The 19,517-nt window shown below is 28.5% G+C and overlaps 2 protein-coding genes across 2 annotated transcripts in view; one reads left to right on the top strand and one right to left on the bottom strand.

Annotated features, from left to right (window-relative positions):
• LOC142329161 (uncharacterized) overlaps window positions 1-19,517 on the top strand; it is a 488,476-nt gene that overhangs the window by 263,346 nt on the left and 205,613 nt on the right. The window lies entirely within an intron of this gene.
• Window positions 16,968-19,517, bottom strand: part of LOC142329159 (BTB/POZ domain-containing protein 1-like) — a 29,832-nt gene continuing 27,282 nt past the window's right edge. Inside the window, exon 8 of the mRNA XM_075373511.1 lies at window positions 16,968-17,395. Coding sequence (XP_075229626.1) covers window positions 17,303-17,395 — 93 coding nt within the window. The 3' untranslated portion in view covers window positions 16,968-17,302. The remainder of the gene's footprint in view (window positions 17,396-19,517) is intronic.

Below are 19,517 nucleotides of genomic sequence, written 5' to 3'. Positions count from 1 at the left end.
TATAAACGAACGTAAATATAGTGGGCATTCTCTTTTTAATATTTTTCATAGACATTTTATTTTTCCAGGAAAATCATCTATATATTTTTTTACATTTATGAAATTTTATCTTCATTAGTAGTGTTTTATTATACTATAATTATATAAAACTATAATTTCCTTTATCTATATAATTGAATTCTCTAAATAAAAAATTCATTTTGAGCTTACACGTATATATTTTTTTTTATTCTTGTAATTAATTATCATTTTTCACCTGAAAATTACTGAAATAATTTAAATTAATCATGTAAAAATTGTTAAGCATTTATTATCTGTATTTTTTATTTTATTTTTTAACGTGTACATTGCAATCTGTTTCTAGTGAACAGTAAGTAACCCCTCCTCATGGCCTAATGAGATGAGCATATGTTTGACATGTAAATGAGGTGTAGGTTTGAATAGACTCAGGCCGACTTATTTTTTAGATGTGTGGTTTATTGAACCCTAACCAACAGAGTACAATTCACTGTCTAGTATTCAAATTCATGTAAACACAACAACTAACTTTTGCTAGGATTTGAACCTCAGAATCTTTGACGTCTAAAGTCAGTTGTTACACAACTCATTTGCAATGACAAGTTAACCATTAGGTGGGCTATTTTTTATCTTATGTATTTTTTTTTAATAATTATTATCATTATGCATTTATTTGTATGATGTTGATTTGAAGAAAAGTACTTGTTAAGAACAAGTACACATTTATTATTTTTTTGCCAGATCTTTTTATTTAAAAAAAATCAGTAATAAATAAAACCAAGGTGAAATAAAAAATACTTTTTTATTTATTTAATCTACTTTAATGATCTATAAAAAAAAAATATTGTAAAACCTGAAGATGTATATTTTTTTAATTACAAAAAAACAAAAATGTTTTTTAAACAGACCAACAAATATAATAATTTAATTGAGTCAAATTTCTTATAAAATAAATCCATTAAACTAATTTCTTCTCTTCATTTAATTATTTTATTATTGGGAGGAAATTTAAAAAAATGTGTGGTGAATTTATATTCGTCCCAATAAAAAATAAATTATCACTTCATTGGATGATTTATAACTTCCCTTTTAATTTTATGTAAAAATAAACAATAAAAGTGATCTATAAGAAACAACAAATTTAGATAGTTTCTACTAATCTTCTTACAACATGGATTTTTTTTTTGAAGCCATTAATCAACTGACTGGTCTTATGCTATTCTCCAAACCTGTCTCTTCAGTATTAAGCTCTTAACTCAAATATAAGTGTAATTATTACTATTGAACTAGAAGTGGAACATTTACTAAATTTCATTTTTATGTTAGTAGTTGTAAGTTATTTAAGGGTTGCATACTTAAAGAACTTTTGGAATTTTAAATTGAACGGATTATTGTATTAACAGTGAAGTTGGAAGGGATATGTTGAACAATCATTGTCATAGTAAGCTTCTAATATGGTTTTATTTATTTAATTTTAATAATTAATTTTGTTCTAGATATATTTCAACATTGAAATAAATCTTGTTTCAGTTTAAAGTTATAGTATTTTTCTGCCATGTTTTAGTCTGTTTTGTTGAAATAAATACAAGTAAAATTTCATTAACTATTCTTCATATTAAGCTGATATTTTTTTACGTAGTTTTCTTGAAATTAGATTCTTAAGAAATTTTGTTGAAAATGTTTTGTTACTGGTAATTTAATGCAGATATTGCACTCAAACCTAAAAAATTGTGTTTTATGACACCAATCTTTTTGTGTTTTACAGAATATTTTGTCAAGAATTACTAGAAATACAATTGTGGGACCTATTTTATTCAATTTTTCAGGTCAAAAACCATAAAGAAACAACAAATGTACCCCCTTAATTTAAGTTCCAAGAATTTAAATTTGACTTCACTTGTAGAATATGTCTTGAAATTATTTCTGTTTATGAAACACTATAAATATAGGTTATATACTGAAATGGATTACTTTTGGAGACATGGATGAGTGCTTTTTTTCATTACTTACAAAAGAAATAATTTAAAAACCACTGTCAGATACAATTAAGATTAAAATGAACCAGTAATAGTAACAGATAATTATTTAGTAATAGCATTAGATATGCAGATGGTAACATACTTACTGATGAATCACAGAAGGATTTACAGAGATTAATTGCTCTAGTAGTGGAAAATTAACTAACATTGACCATCAAAAAGACTAGATTTATAACAATAGTAAATTCACAAGAATAGGAAAATCTGTGGATTGAGAGAAAGTTAATAGAAAAAAGTCATTGAATATAAATAATTAAGAAAAGTTGTTAATGTAAGTGATGAGTAAACGAAGAAATTACCTACCGGTTTGGTCTATTTGTGAATGCATCTTCGCAGATCAGCTGATTTCATAGTCAAGAGTTCTATGGTTCAAATCCTAGTAAAGGCAGTTACTTTTATATGAATTTAAATACTAGATTGTGAATACTGATGTTCTTTGGTGGTTAGGCTTCAATTAACCACACATCTCAGAAATGGTCGACCTGAGACTGCACAAGACTACACTTCATTTACACTCATACATATCATCCTCATTCATCCTCTGAAGTAATACCTGATGGTGGTTCTGGTGGTTAAACAGAAAAAGAAAAAACAGAAGAAATTGGATGAAATAGATAAGTACTTAATAAAATGAGAAGTGTATTATATAGTAAGGTACTTTTAAAAATTAGAATATTGAGATATTATGTGTTTTTGATAATATTTCATGGAATGAATGATTCTGGTGGTTGGATGAGTAATTGATCAGAAGCAGTTGTGTTGTATAGGTATATAGATGGACTTGAAATCAAGTTGGGTAGATGATGTAACAAATGATGAAATGCTCAGAAAAGGAAAGAAATAATAGGTGTGAGTAAAATAAGGAAATTACAGTATGTAGGCCATGTGATGAGAGGAGAAGGAAAGATCGTACAAGAAAAGGTACAAGGTAAAAGAAGTAGAAGATTTGGTTGGGCAGTTCGAGACAGTGTTACAACTCTAATTCTGTAAGATCATTTAGAGCTGTAACATCAAAAGTGTAAAATAATCATGATGATCGCCAATCTTCTTAAAGGAGACTGCATGTAACAAAGAAGAAGAAGAAGAACAGTTACTTGAAAAGGGTTTGAAATCTTACTTAAAGCCCACTTATCATAATTAAAACTTTTAAAAAATTCAATCCATCAAATAATCTTACGAAACTGAAAAACCAAATTAGTTTAAAAGGAGGTTTGATGAGCTTAGAGATGACCAGTATCCTCAGATATTATTTTTATTTTTTGGTTTAAGTATATATGTATTCATTATATAACACAAAACCTTTACCCAAGCATTTGTGATATACTGGTTAAATATAATTCCAAATGTGTCTGATTTATTATGTAACACGCTAAAAAATATAATATTCAGTTTGTTATCAAAGAAACAATAGAAATATTACATGATAATCATTTATAGTTGTATGTGTGTTCAATTTAAGCACATGAGCTGAGAAAGTTTTTCATTATAAATTATTTGAATTGAATTATAGCATTTGTTATATTTTGGCATGTTTTATAAAGCAGACCGCATTTTATTGTAACATGATGTAATCATTTAATTAAAATTATTATTAACATTATGGTCAGGTACAAATTATAAAGTAGGTCTATGACTAAACAACTCAGTATTCGTTCGTATTATACAGTTTGATTTCTTCTTTTTTGAAAGATCTGATTTTAATGGCAATAGGTTACAATTCATTCTTTTTTAATAGATTTTTATAATCTTTTTACATCCTGATTTTTATTGCTATCTTTTTCTTTTAATTTTTTTTTTGTTTTCTCTGTATATTCTATATTTAATTTCAATTAAAACAATAGGATGACATCCAGTTAACAATTTCTTAATGATAGATTAATTTTATAGCATATGAAAAATGTCAATCCATACCAAGATTCAAACCCAGAACATCATGGACGAAAGACAGAGATGCTGGCACACCACTATGAATGTCAACAAATATTTTGTAAAGTAGTAGTAATAATAATACATAAATTATATTATTTCTAAAAAATTTTTTATATGCTGTTTTATTTGCTGTTTTACTTGCTGCAAACAATGTAGTTACAGTGTCTTAGATTTTCTTTATGATTTTTAAAAAAAATCAATCATGTAACTAGTTTAATACACTTCTGAACTCCATTCTGTCTTGTGCTAATGTTCTAACTTTAACATATTTGTGTACAAAGATTGTACAAATCTATAGTTTTAACGTAATTGCATCCTAACAGTAGAATATAATATTATTTTGTTAAAATTATTCTTTATTTTTTTTATTCTCAGCTTTTTCTTTTTATAGTTTTTGTTGAGTTCTCAATACAGATTTTTGAATATCATAATATTTTTACAATTCATGAAAAACACAATTACCAACATTATAATATATATTTACCCTAACAAATTCTACTGCTTTGCTTCAAAGCACCTTAATAAACCAATAAGTTTGTCATAATATTATTAAATATTTATTATGATATTACATATTTTTCTGTCTGAAGTGTATCATCTCTTTGGGTTCCCTTAAAAAGCTCAAATTTAAAATTACAGAAATGAGCTGTCAGATCATTGTTAAGTGCTCATGTAAGTATGAATCATTTAGTCTAAAAATACATGTACCTTAAATAGGTAAATACATAAAAATACTATACATAGGTGAAGAAAAACTTCAAATAAACCAACATTCAGAAGACTAATGAATATTACCTGAGAACTTATTTATTCACATGAAGACCAGAAACAAAAAATAAAGGGATTTTTTTTTAAATTAGTATTATTTAAGAATTCATTTACAAAGTAATATTGTTTCTGTAAAAGAAAATCTTTTAGTTGTATTTTAAATAAATTGATTGGAACTTTTTTTTTTAGATAGTACAGTAATTTATTAAAAATCAGCAATAGAAGTTTAATAAGGCCTTTCTCATAATTCAAAGTATTGTATTGAGTTAAACAAAAGCAATTCTGTTATCCAGTTTATGAAATGGATATTGTTAGTTTTTAGGAATATAAGTGACTGCTTAAAAGAATAGTCATTTTCATTAGAAAAATTACACATTTGTAAATATAAACACCGGGATAAGTTAACATTTAAAATTTTCTAAATAGTGGTCTATACACTTAATACTTATGGGCAGAAAATAATGATCTGACAGTCCATATTTGTCACTTGAAAACACATGACTTTAAAGAACCCCAAGAGATAGATGGTATTATACTTCAGATGGGAATTTATATATAAGCATAGTAAATATTCAGTAATTATGATATTCTTAATGTTTTGTTAAGATACGTCAAAGCAAAACAATACTGTTTGGTATTGTTGAAATGAATTCAATTTGGTCATCCCAAGAAAACTTGTTATCTAATAAAACACCCAGAAATATTTTTTTAAGGGAAACATAAATACGATTATTATTTTTAATTGGAATTCTGTCCACACGATCCGCAATTTTATATCAACCACAGAATCACAATATATTGGCTTTATCCATATTTAAAGTTATATGATTATGTATGATCTATCCAGTGAATAATACTTTGAACTGCTAATTTTCAAAGTAATTTGAAGGGAATGTTCAAGTTCTTGTAAATATTTTTCTTCAGCTATAGATATAGTTGTGACATCTCTGAAGAGTGTATTAATTAATTGTTCATGATTTTGAACATTATTAATAAATAATATAAGAAAAAAAGGACTGAGGACACTTCCCTGTAGCACTCTTATGCTCTACATCTTGAAGTGAGAACCTAACCTGAAGTGAGGATTTTAATCTTCATCTTCCCCTACATTTTTTATATTTTACATTTACTTTCAGTATTAACTGAACTAATTCTGGATGCCTTATTAATACTTAGTTAATTCTTCATCTGGAGAGAACTAGCATTAAGCTTCTTTTTCTCCACTTAGAATATTCTAAACATCTATATTTTTTTTGTTTCTTGTTAACTGTGTTTCACTAGCATACAACATTACACTCCACACAGTTATTTTTAAAAATTATTGTCTGATTCCTAAAATTACTTTTAAAACAAAATATTTCATGTGAGGACTCTCCTTCATTAAAATAACATGCTTTGAATATTTTGATTACATTGCCCATTCTTGTAATTTTAGTAACAAAAATCTTTTTGCTGCTAATGTATAATCATTACCTGTTTAAATATTAAATACCCCATTTTCTTCCTTTCTTTCACATTTCATTTCCATTGCTTTACTCTTATGTCATCAAATCTCTCAATATATTGTAATTAATTTTTACTTTCCACTAAAAAAGTATTACTACTCAAATCACTATGCACTATGATAGTTACTATCAAAAATTTTTTTGTAATCTTACATTACCTTGCTTTTATCCATGAAGGTAAAGCAACAGATATCCTTGTCTCACTCATTTTTATGTTTAATCTGGCTAGAGCTTACATTTTTTAGGCTACTGTGATCATGGGTATTTTGTACAGATTACAAATAAACCATTTTTTTTCTCTGTTTCACTCTGATAAAATTTTAAAGAATTTTTTTTCACTCACATTATCAATTGCCTTTTCAAGATCTACCAATGCAATTGAAGTAGCTTTATCTTTTTTCTGTTTGTTTTAATATTTCCATTACAAGATTAAAGTGAGAGTTAAAATCATATCTTCCTTTGTACCAAAGCTCTTTCAGAACCAAAATGGAAAAAGTTTTTCTCAAGTTACATTTTTCTACAAATTGCCTAGTTTGTGTTTCAGATGCATGAAATTTCAAATTTATGATGTAATTCTATTATTTATTTACACTGTTTCGTAACTGTCATGATTATTATATATTTTATTAAAATTTAACACCAGTATACCAGTTTAATTAATATTGTTAATCAATTTAAACAGTCTACTCAATAAATAAATATGAAAAAATAGAATAATGAGGGCAGGCTTTTGGATCACTATTGTTACTGATCAAATTAGATACATAAGAAAGTGTTCCCATTTAAATGTTTTAACCTTCAAAAAGAATGAAGAAATTCATGATTATAGCACAAGTTATTAAGGGAAATATTTCAATTAGGTTATATAATAATTATGTAAAAAAGTTTTATTTTATGAGAGGACCAAATTAATAAAATTAAATAGCAAAAATACTGTAGAGGTGAAAAGTTAATAAACACTTTTTATTTGCAATAATCTATTTAAATTATTGTGCTAACAAGAACAGTGTAGTAGAAAAGGACTCTTTAAGAACAAGAGAATTAAGTTTACATTATGTGTATTGTATAAATATAATTATAGCATATTTTAATTTTTTCAGTAGAACTAACATATCACCCAATTTTCTAAAACTGAACGATAATACGGCTGATATGGTTGTAAAATGATCAACAAATTTTGGAAACCATAATAGCATTTATTTCCACCTGTAACTCTGTATGTTCATCTTGATCTTGTTCTCCTCAGAGAAAATTGCATCAAAGTATTTAAATTTATATTCACCCTTTCAAACATGTCATCCACAGTTAAACTTTGATTTCTTCTTAATACTCCCCTTTTTGCAATATCACGTATTTTGTCTTCATCATGTTGATTAGTAGTCACATTTCTTTTGGTGCTATTTTCCCACTGCTAAACTCCTCTAAGTCTCTTTGATTTCAAATAACAAAGTGACATCATCTGCATAAACACCTGGATTCTTCTATTAAAAATTGTCCCTTCTGAATTTATATCAAATTGTCTGACCATGTTCTTAAACATTAATGTAAATAAGAATGTCAAAAGTACATCTTCCTACCTCAAACCTTTTCTGATGCAAAACTCAACAATTTCTTTCTATTTTAATTCAGCATGCTGTTTCTTGCAATGTCATTTTAATGAAACTTCTAAGCTTACAGATATAACACTCCATTAATTTCCTTCTATCGATTCTGTTGTATGCCTGTTTAAAATCTATGTAGTTCTAGAGCAATTCAAGCTGAAACTCACAATTTCTCCTTAATCTACTTGATGCAAAAGATCTGGTTCACCATTAGCCAGTTTTCCCAAAATCCTTTTGTTACTATCCAAAAATATTATCTATCAGTGGCACCAGCCTCCTTACAATAATACTTTATATATCATGTTATATGATATTCGAAGAATAAGAAGTTAAATATTGAGATTTGTATATATTGTCTTCATTATTTTAGAATCAAAATATGATGAATAATTTTTATTGTACGTACATGGCAAACGTTTGGAAGCTTTGCTTTTTAAAATCTTTGTAAAGATAATATATTTTATTATTAATATTTTATGTCAGAGAATACTATCAATAGCTATATATTACATACTTGATAATATGCACCTTATTTTCTAGCTAGTTCTTAGAAAATTTTTTATGGTAAAAAAATTAATTCATTTTGCATGTTAAAATATTTTTGATTTTATTTCATTTTTATTAATTACGTTTTGTAAAAATAGAAAGTTGGTTCTTAATGTGTGGTTTTTTTTTTATTTTAGAGTTTTTCCATATTTTTAACATCTCATTCCTTTATTCTTATTTATATATCTGAAAGTACAAATTGTTTGCTTGTTATTCTAAATTCTTAACAACTAAGCAATATTTTAACATTCAGCAAAAGAACTGTATAATTTTATTGCATAAATAACACTTTCTATAAAATACATATAAAATGTATAAAATACTCAAGAATGTCAAATTTACTTTGAAGTTGTATCATTGCTTTCTTCTTCAGTTTTATCGCAACTATCTTCATCAGTCATTTCTCATCATCAGTGCTTCTGCAGCTTCCTAAACCGCATTTGTCTGTTCTGACCATACTGTTATTAATACAACATTTTTAATTTGTTTGGTAACTTTGACTGGTTGATTTGTCTTGAAACATTTTAGTCAAAAGTACAAAGATAGGTGTACACTTGTCCATATAGATTTGTAAGTATCCTTCATTTAATACAGATGTCCATTGAAAAGAAATTATGGATCTTGAGCCCTGGGACTAAGGAAGAGGATTAAAAGAGTCTTGGACAGCAGTACTAAAAGAAGATACAAAGACTATATTATGGCTTTAAGAAAACCATACATAGCATCCAAAATATTTTAATGAAACGTTTACAGACATATGAGGACTGTTCAGAATGTTCTCAGGCTGAAAAAGAAAAACAAGATTTTTCAACGTAGTCACATTGCAATTCAATACTTTTAGACCAATGACTTACCAACTTTTTAATACCCTCCGTATAATGTGATTTTTCAAGTCTGCAAAATAAGCCATTGTCTCAGCTTTCACTCTTCATTTGAAGTGAATCTTCAGATTTGGGAAGAGGAAGTAATTGCTGGGAGCCAAATCTGGCTAATACAGCACATGTATTCATCATGGCATTTTGCAGCAATAACCAGAGACATGTGTGCAGGCCCATTCATGGTGAATGAGCTTCTTTTACCTTTCTTTTTGGCCAGATGTAAATGTTTAGCCTGAATAGCATCCTTCAGTCAATCCAGCAGTTAAGTGTAATATTCTTTGATGATGGTCCTGCCTTTTTTCAGGTAGTCTATGAGCAACACACAATTATAATTAAAAAACAAACGCTGCCTTTTCCTGCCGATGGAACCGTTTTTCTTTTCTTTGGCATGCACACTTTCAGCAGCTGCACCCACCCCGTGTTTGGTCTGTTATATTGTAGTGATTACATTTCATCTAATGTTGTATAATGTGGATAAAACTCAGCTGAACCATATTTAATTAAGTCTACAAATACCCTTGAGAAGTGTTCAGTCAAATGGGTTTTTCGTTGATTGTTAACAAATATGACACCCGTGTAGCTTTTTCATATCCAAAACAAGTGCAAAATGTTGTAGATACAGTCTACTGAGATGTTTGCAATGTCAGCAAGTTCATGTGCCTTCAATCAGCAATCATTTAATTTGACTTAAAGATTTTTGTGACCATTTCATGGTCTTAGTGGTTTATTCAGTGTTCTGATCATTTATATTTAGAATAGTACGTCAACATTTAAATTCAGCAATCTTCCTTTTTTGCCAAAAATGAAGAAGAATCCTTTAAAGTGGATTCTAGCTTTTTTTGTATGTCCATAGAATTAAACCTTAAAAAACAGAGTGTTTTGTAACGGCCCAAGTTTCAATTTCATCCATTTTTTTTAGAAAATGTCAAAATTTGTAATCTTTATTCATTAGCCACAAATAGTAACTTAACACACATATCTGAAACTTCACAGCACGCCATCTAAAGCACCATACTTGACAAATGTTTTAGTCATTTGGCCATACGCCATCTCCACATCAAGTTAAGAGTTTTATAAATAATCTGTTACAGAAGTGTTTCATTATTAGTTTATTAACTAAAATTAATTTTTCATGTGCCAAAGGCAAATTACAGATAAATAATAATGATGTGCTTAATCATTTACTAAAGTTTTTGTAAATTATAAAGTTGAAAACTGTCTGAAGTTACTGAAAAGTCTTATTTTTCATCCTACATACATTGTGAATTTAGTTATCGAATAGAACCATCTATTTTAGGATAAGATATTAATGTAATGATGATTAAATAACTGAAAAAAAAGTATCTTAGAAATCAGATTACAGAAGGGTACATGATTAGAAAGATCAAGAATTCTGTGATTAAATTACTGGTGTCCAGTAATTTGTTACCACATATATGCTTAATTTAATGTCGGTGGATGACTTCGGGAGCAGCTCAGATGTCAGCCGGAGCACAGTATACCTACGCGCTGGTACAGCATCACTCCTGCTGTACAGTTCTCCCACCATAGCGGGGCACTGCGGCCCCACCACTCTCAGGCTCCAATAAAAGAGCATGCACGAGAGTGAATTTTTAATTCATCATTGACCATCCCATGGAGAAGATGAAGAAGAAGATGGAAGAAATCAGAAGTTCCGTTCCCTGGCTGCCTCAATGTGGGCCCTCTTGGCAGATGCCAACATCCCCGCTGAAGCAGCAGGCTTGGCCGGCCCATCAAGGGAGCTGCTGGACACAGATGCTACCTTCCCACTCCAGCTCACTGAGCTTCAAGCACCCTGGCCGGTGGACTCAGCAGCAGGAGCCAGCCCAGTGTGGGATCGTTCAGGGAGAACTGCCTCGACCACACTGGTGAAAGATGACAGACACTGACCCAACACTGCAGAGCTCTGGGGGTCACCACTACCACGCTGTAGTGGGGACCCAACTACTGCAACTGAGGCAAAGCCCAATCTTATTTCAATAGGCAAGCTGCAACTCCCCGACTTCACCGGAGACCAGCTTCCAGACCCAACAGCTCATCTCAGAACTAACACAAAAAACAGCACTTTTCAGGGCTACCATAAGGGTATTAGTTACAACAAGCCGTCAAAGCCAATCGACTACAACAACAGCCCTTCTCAGGGCTACTACAAGATTATTAATTGCCACTTGTCATCAAAGGCATTTGATGACAAATTATACCATTTAGCATATCGGAAGGCAAGAGGAAAACCTAGCCTAGAGATTAACTTTCATTTTAATCAAAAAAATTAACTTTATTAGCTTAACTTTATTAGTTCATGTTGAGGTCTAATTATTTAAATAATTGTGGAAATATTTTATGTTTTTTCACTGCTTTAATAAGTTTTGGTGCATTTTGATTTTCCATTTACTTTGTGTTGCATCTGAATTGCTGACTTATTCTATTTTAAGTAAATTATTTATTATTTATACTTAGTGTCGTTTATAATTTTTTCCCCAAAAATGTGGCTTTAATTTTTTTTATTTTTTATGAACATTGGTTTTTATTGTTCTTTTTATTTTTAAATTGATTTATTTTCCCTATTTTTCAGTATATCTTTGTGATGAAAGTTCTACAACAGTTTTTTATTTTCTTCACAAGTTCTGATATTTTCTAAAATGACTGTTAACTAGCTTATATCTTCTTTCACTTATATGAGTCAGGTTGGTATACCTTCTACATTAAAAATTAATCTTCCAAGGTTAAAAATGAAGTTTGTTATCTATGTTAATGTTTACTTCTTATTCTATTATCCAGTTCAATACCTACAAATTAATAACATCTATTTTGATTTTCAGTTAATACATGTCATTTTTATAATAATTTTCATTTAAATGATAATTTTGAGGTATTCTTCTCCAGGATAATAAAATAAGTGTACCAAACATTTATTAATATTATACAAACATCATAGGGTGTGTCAACCAACTTGATGGCATTGATATGACAGTGTAGCATTAACCAGAATATTGACAAGACAAACCAATGACTTGTGTCAGATTACAAAGATTGGATTGTATAGGGCCACAAGTTAGAGTTCTACACTGCCCTTTGTGTAGGAAGCAGGGGCATCATTAGAAAAGTGTTCATACATGTAAATACGTACCGCAATCACTAAAATGAAAAGCCTAGTTGTCCCAAATTTCTTACAAGGCTGGAAATCTTTTACACTATACGTAAAAGCTAAAAACCCATTACAGGATTCAGAGAGATATGTATTAATGTTATTAAAATTTTTTTAGAAATTAATGAAAATGTTGGCTAACTAGCGTACATTATATGTTAAGAGTTTCAAGGTTTTGAATCATATAGTACTTAATATGCTAATTTTAAGTACTAAAATTACGTTGTAGAGATTTTAGGTAATTAATATTTTTTAATATCTTAAGAGGTTAAAGTGCAGAAATTGAAAAACAGTACACAAAAAGTGGTGCTACCTCCATAATCTATGATGAATGGTCTTGAGTATGGCATAAAGCTTAAAACAATTGAATAAACTCGTGGTTTATCTCATTAATAGGTTCTCTTTTATTTTGTAGCTAAAACATTTGTGAATTATTTGTTGTTTCTTAGTGAATAACATATGATTAATTAAATCTATTAATCCGTTCTGGGTTTTTGAAAATATTATCAGCTATATAGATGTTTTTTCTTTTTTCTAAAATTCCATCATACCCTTTTCTCATTCTTACATTGGGCTTTTTCTACACTAAACCATGAGTTAAAGAATATTCTTTTTTTTTTACATTTATAGCTTCAAAATACTTAAAAACTTGCTTTTAGAAGAATTTTTTTAATTTCTTTTCAATTTTTTTGTCACTAAAGAAAATAATTTATAATACTAAAATCTTAATGATAATTTATCTAGAAGCACAAAAAATCTGCATTCATTCATTGGTAGCTTGTAGTTAGTAGATAGGAGGACTAAACCTCCATAGATAAGAAAAATATGAATTATAAGCATTTTAATAATGTCACATGGCATCTTTGCCATGTGACATTATATACCGGTGATATATATACCGGTGATCATTTGAAAAGTTACTACATTTATTATTCAACACCTATCAGTCCCATCGTATTATTGTTTGCAGGCATGTATTTCATTCTGGGGACCTTTTTTAAAATTATTTTCAAAGAGTGGAACTTACCCTTTCTGTTACTCCTATCCCAACTCAAAAATGTTGAATGGCAACAACACATTACAACAATTATACTAATTGACAACCCAAAAAAATAATTAATTTTGGTGAAAAGAAAATTAAAATCCGCCCATCGCTTCGCTTGGTAGATGCAAAAAACTGTTTGGGGTAATACTTTTTTAAATTTCAGCATAACAAAAATAACTGTAAAATTACACGATATAATTAATTAAACAATTTGAAATAATCAAGATCTTTGGATTAAAACTGTGAAATTATTTTTAATTTTATCAACACAAAATTTCACCCTTAATTGTTTCTAAATTTTCAAGGGTTGAAAACTTACATTTTTTAAATGAGATGATATAGCTTGTGATACTCATTGTAAGACCCTTTGAATGACAAGTAATTTGGTACCAATAAAATAAAAATTTGTTCACTGGTATTGAAGTTATGATTAACAATTTTTTTTTAGATTGTTAAAATTTTTTTTACGTTATGTTAGGATACAGTGTTACTGCATTAGGTCTGAAATCATCTGTTCTTCTTAAAAAATATGGATTTAGGTTTCTCCAGGTTTGAAAAAAACATTCTGATAAACACAGCATTATAACATCAATTAAACATACAAAAATCCAATAATAAGGTACTTACTTATTTGCTGGTAACATGTTGAAAAATATTAGCAGATTAATAAAGGTATATCAACAATAATTATATACTAAAAATATTGTTATATTTGGATAAAATGGAATTTAATTAAAAAATAGAGGTAGAATATAAAAAAAACGTTAGAAGTGTATTTTTCACAATTTTTTCAAATACTTTAGAAAATAATGATAATAATAAAATTACACTTAACAGATTGTAACATTTAATACTGTTGTTATATGAACAATTAATTTATTTTTATTACGTACAATTAACAAATCTTTAATTTTTTTTTTAAGATATATGTTTAAATAATAAAATATTAATATTTTTTTTTTGTCTTCAGTCATTTGACTGGTTTGATGCAGCTCTCCAAGATTCCCTATCTAGTGCTAGTTGTTTCATTTCAGTATACCCTCTACATCCTACATCCCTAACAATTTGTTTTACATATTCCAAACGTGGCCTGCCTACACAATTTTTCCCTTCTACCTGTCCTTCCAATATTAAAGCGACTATTCCAGGATGCCTTAGTATGTGGCCTATAAGTCTGTCTCTTCTTTTAACTATATTTTTCCAAATGCTTCTTTCTTCATCTACTTGCCGCAATACCTCTTCATTTGTCACTTTATCCACCCATCTTATTTTTAACATTCTCCTATAGCACCGCATTTCAAAAGCTTCTAATCTTTTCTTCTCAGATACTCCGATTGTCCAAGTTTCACTTCCATATAAAGCGACACTCTAAACATACACTTACAAAAATCTTTTCCTGACATTTAAATTAATTTTTGATGTAAACAAATTATATTTCTTACTGAAGTCTCGTTTAGCTTGTGCTATTCGGCATTTTATATCGCTCCTGCTTCGTCCATCTTTAGTAATTCTACTTCCCAAATAACAAAATTCTTCTACCTCCATAATATTTTCTCCTCCTATTTTCACATTCAGTGGTCCATCTTTGTTATTTCTACTACATTTAATTACTTTTGTTTTGTTCTTATTTATTTTCATGCGATAGTTCTTGCGTAGGACTTCATCTACGCCGTTCATTGTTTAAAAAGCACAATAAATATATTTTGATGGAAAAAAATGTATTTACTGTAATTAAATAAAATTATTTACTATGTAAATTAATAATGATTAAAAGTACTGGTGGTTTTAAAAAGTATAATATAAAAAAAAATGAAAATAAACAATGTAATAAAAATAATTTTAAACGTTGAAAAAAAAAAATTCTGTGTTATAGGACAAGAACAAAATATTTTTTATAAACTAGTAAAATTAAATTATATGAAAAACATTACTTTATTTCAAATTAATTGCTACGATTTGTTTTTATAGAAATAATAATGAAAGGTAAATAATATTTTATAAACATATTGAACTAAAGGCAATGCATTAACTTTTAAAATTATTATTTCTATTTCACAGCAGTACTTTAAAAATTAGTAGGTTGAGGTTATTACGAACCTGGAGGAATAAGGGCCAAAATTTTATTTACTTACTAGAAACTGAAACTACGTAAAAATGATTATTACCAGTATAATGATTTTAATGATTTCCATTTCCATCAAGATTAGGCACATAAACTCTCCAATACAGGCCCTTTGTATAAGATTATTGTAGGTATTTGTAGGTCATCAAAGTTATTTGTTCTATTTTGATGGGGAAAAAATGTATTTAGTGTACCCACTAAATATATCCCTTGATGTTATCATAAAGACAATTTTATGCTCCACTGTTTACAACAAATTTCAGGCTGAGGCAGATGACTCGTACTGTAGTTATCTAAAATATCAAATTTACATCTTCTTTAAGACAATATTAATAAAAAATAACAGCAGTAATATACATAATAAAATACAAAAATGCAGACAAAACTTCTACCTTGGAATAAAAATTTGTATATCTTATGTAAATAATCGATGAATCAGTTTTACTTTTAATAATAAAATAAATAAATTTATTTCTACACATGCTACAGCTACTACTACTTTAAAATTATATTTCATTTGCTTAGATCACAACTAAGTCCAAAAATTTTACTTAGTTTTTAGATTTTCATATTTAATATTGGACATGGGAGATTTGTCTTATTCAATGCAGAACCGCTAGATTAGTCATACACTTCATTACTTATTAAGTACTACTGAGTCCTGTGATTAAAGGTAGTCATGATAAAGTAAGAAATCAAAGTAGTTTATAACATGGCTTATATTACTTTCAGTGCAATACTTATTAGTTTAAATAGGATCTAAACAAAATCAGTGTAGTTTCCAATTAATTAATGTAGAAAGAACTATTCTAAGGTAACTTAAGATACTTATACACAGAGCATTTTTTGGTGGTAGCAGTCGTAATGTTACTTGTTATAATTTATATCCATTTTGTAAATAAGCTGTTACATTGCTAACATTGTTCTTTAGACAATGCATGGTTTTTATTAATTATTTGTGTTTTGAAGTAATTTTTTTTATCATGTTCATTTTTAGACCTTCGGAACACAGGTAGATATTGAATATATATTGTTATAATGTGGAATAAAAACTTATTAAACATATTAAGAAGGATATTAATATTGATCTCTGTAATTCTAAAGTTTTTATACACACCACCAGTTCAAAGTCTATCAAAGAAAACAATTATGATAAAAATAAAATAAAAAATTATTAAACTAACATTATCATTCTGAATACAACCTTTATAAAATTGTTTAGCTTCTTGTTTTAAGGAGCTACTATTTTTCTTTAAAAAATTGCTTATTTATAATATTAGTGTAATGTTTTCATGTTTTGTTCTTAATGAAAGCCAAATGGAATAATTTTAAAAAATACTTAATGGATAAAGCAGTTTATTAATAATAATGTTATGATTACATCCAGCAATCGTAACTAAAATGCAGAACAATAATTAAACTAATTCTACATAAAGAATTTATACAATAAAGCACATAGTCAAGGCAGAACAAGTATAAGTACAGATAAGCTCATCCTCTGTGAAGAATTATCAGAAAGTATCTACATACTTAATTAAAACATACCTTATTTTAGCAATAAAATTAGTGAAGTTACACATTATAAAAAGTGAATATTAACTATTTTTGAATGACCGATCATTACAAGATTGTACTTTCAAAATACTTTCCTGAGAAATTACAATTTTTGATAGCATAGTGCTCATCTATTTAGGTGATTTTAAAACCGTATTTACTGTCCATCGCTTTTTCACTTTCTTCCTATCTTCCGCGCTTGTAACACACAACTTCAACCAAACCTAAAAAAAAAAGAAAGTTTAATACTTATTTTTGTCGTTAGCCATGTAAACATAATCAAGATTTCATTAGCCAAGATATGTTTACGTTCATTTTTTACACTTTCAAACCTGAACTAAATTATACTAACTTGAAATGTAAGGTCCCGGGTTTGAATTCCAGTCAGGCATGGCATTTTCACACGCTACAAAAATGCCATTCATCTCATTCTCTGAAGTAATACCTAACAGTGGTTCCGGAGGTTAAAAAAAAAAAAAAAAAAGTGTAAGCTATTTCCTTTTTAAAAACCAATCGTAATATGTCACAAATTATTGAGCATGTATATATCCACAAAAAAGCTAAAAATAAGAATTATTTTAAAACACAATAACTAATTATTTATAGAAGAGTAATGTTCCATAAATTGTAAAAGGCAGTGTTGTAACACTCCTTTTATAGTACAAAGTAGCAAGTACCTTACAGTACATCAAAATAAGTACAGACTTAAATTTTATTCTAAATAAATTTTAATTACTTTTCATAGACGTTTTAATATATAATTGCGTGGGCTGTATTGTTAAAATAATTGCAGAATTCACAATAAAAATAATAAATTCTGTTTTAAGTAATAATTTATTTAACAAAAAATAAATAAAATAAGAAACATAACTAAAAAAAAAAAAAAGTTGCTGTTGTTCTGTATGCAGTGTTTCAGTAACATGAAACTCATCTAACATACCGTAAACCCACTTAATTGCTTAAAACTCATGAATATCTCATATTTCAAGTTTTAAAAATGTATCACTCAATAGACATGAAGCAGAAAAAACATTTAACAAGAAAATATGAACAAAGTAAAACACACTTCATAAGCGCAAGGTATTCAAAATCCTCATCAATATACTTGTCAATTTTCATTAAAATATACAGCAAATTACAGAACGATTCAAACTGGAACCGATCAATGAACAAATTTTTTGAAACTGAATTAAAAAGTAAGCCAAATGTATTTTATTATATACCAGTTGAACTGAAAGTCACTACCCATCATAAAGGTGAATACCCTACACAAATTTAATTCATAACTAACACTTTATTGAAGCTACATGATTATTTACTGCATTGTTTCTCAAGTTGTTTTCCATCTTTGTCAATATATTTCTACAGATGACCTGGGACATTTAAGCGTACTTGTTTGTACAATCATGTATCGAAATCTATTTTTCAAAAGTGTTTTGAATAGCACCTCTCAAGTCCTCACTCGTTTATGGTTTTGTAGCATAGACTTTATCTTAGCAATTCCAAAAGAAAAAATACATGAGTCTGAGGTCTGGAGATCTGGGTGGCATTTCTATTGCCCCTCATCATCTAATAACTTTCCCACCAAATAACTCATCAGCGTAGTTTCGCACAGCTGTTTCATAATGGGGTGGGGCTCCATCATGTTGAAAGTAGTAAGTTGAAGTTGTCTTGATTCAATGGCATAACTTGTCAACATTTCCAGGTATTTCTCTCTAGTTTCTATTTCATCAGAAAACCAAGGCCCAATTACTGCACATGAGATATCACCCCAAACAATAACCAGGTAGATTTAGCTGCCCCTCAAAAACAATTATATTATTCTCTGAATACCGTAGGTACAGTAGTGTCTGTTGACGTGGCCTGTTAATTTGAAAGTTCCCTCACCATTCCATACCAAGTTATCTTAGAAAACAACTCATTATCACCTTCTCTATCATTGTCTCGCAAAATTGAAGCCTATGATTAGGATTGTCGTCAGATAAGGCATGTATGAGACGAGGTGTGTAATGTTTGAATTAGACCTTAGGTAAAATTCTTCAAACAGACGTTCTAGAAATATTTTGTTTGAGAGATAGCATATGAATAGACTTTTTAGGGCTCTGGATAACCACTTGTAAAACTTTAAGCTTAGTTTCATAAATTAATGTTGGCCTACCTGATCTGGAGCAGTTAACTGCAGATACAGTTCTCTCAAAACATTTTCTTAAATTGTAGACAGCCTTCCATGCCGGTGGAGCTTCACACTCGTTTAATATTAAATTATAACCACCCTTGTACCAGGTTTTTAAACAAAAACTCTTTTTTCATTAGTAAACATCTTCACAAGTTAGAATCAACAATGTC

This window comes from Lycorma delicatula, chromosome 8 (assembly GCF_047948215.1).
Source record: "Lycorma delicatula isolate Av1 chromosome 8, ASM4794821v1, whole genome shotgun sequence".
In the NCBI taxonomy this organism is placed as follows: Eukaryota; Metazoa; Arthropoda; class Insecta; order Hemiptera; family Fulgoridae; genus Lycorma; species Lycorma delicatula.
The sequence above is the reverse complement of the archived record's forward strand: the minus strand, read 5'-3'. Positions and strand labels throughout refer to the sequence as shown.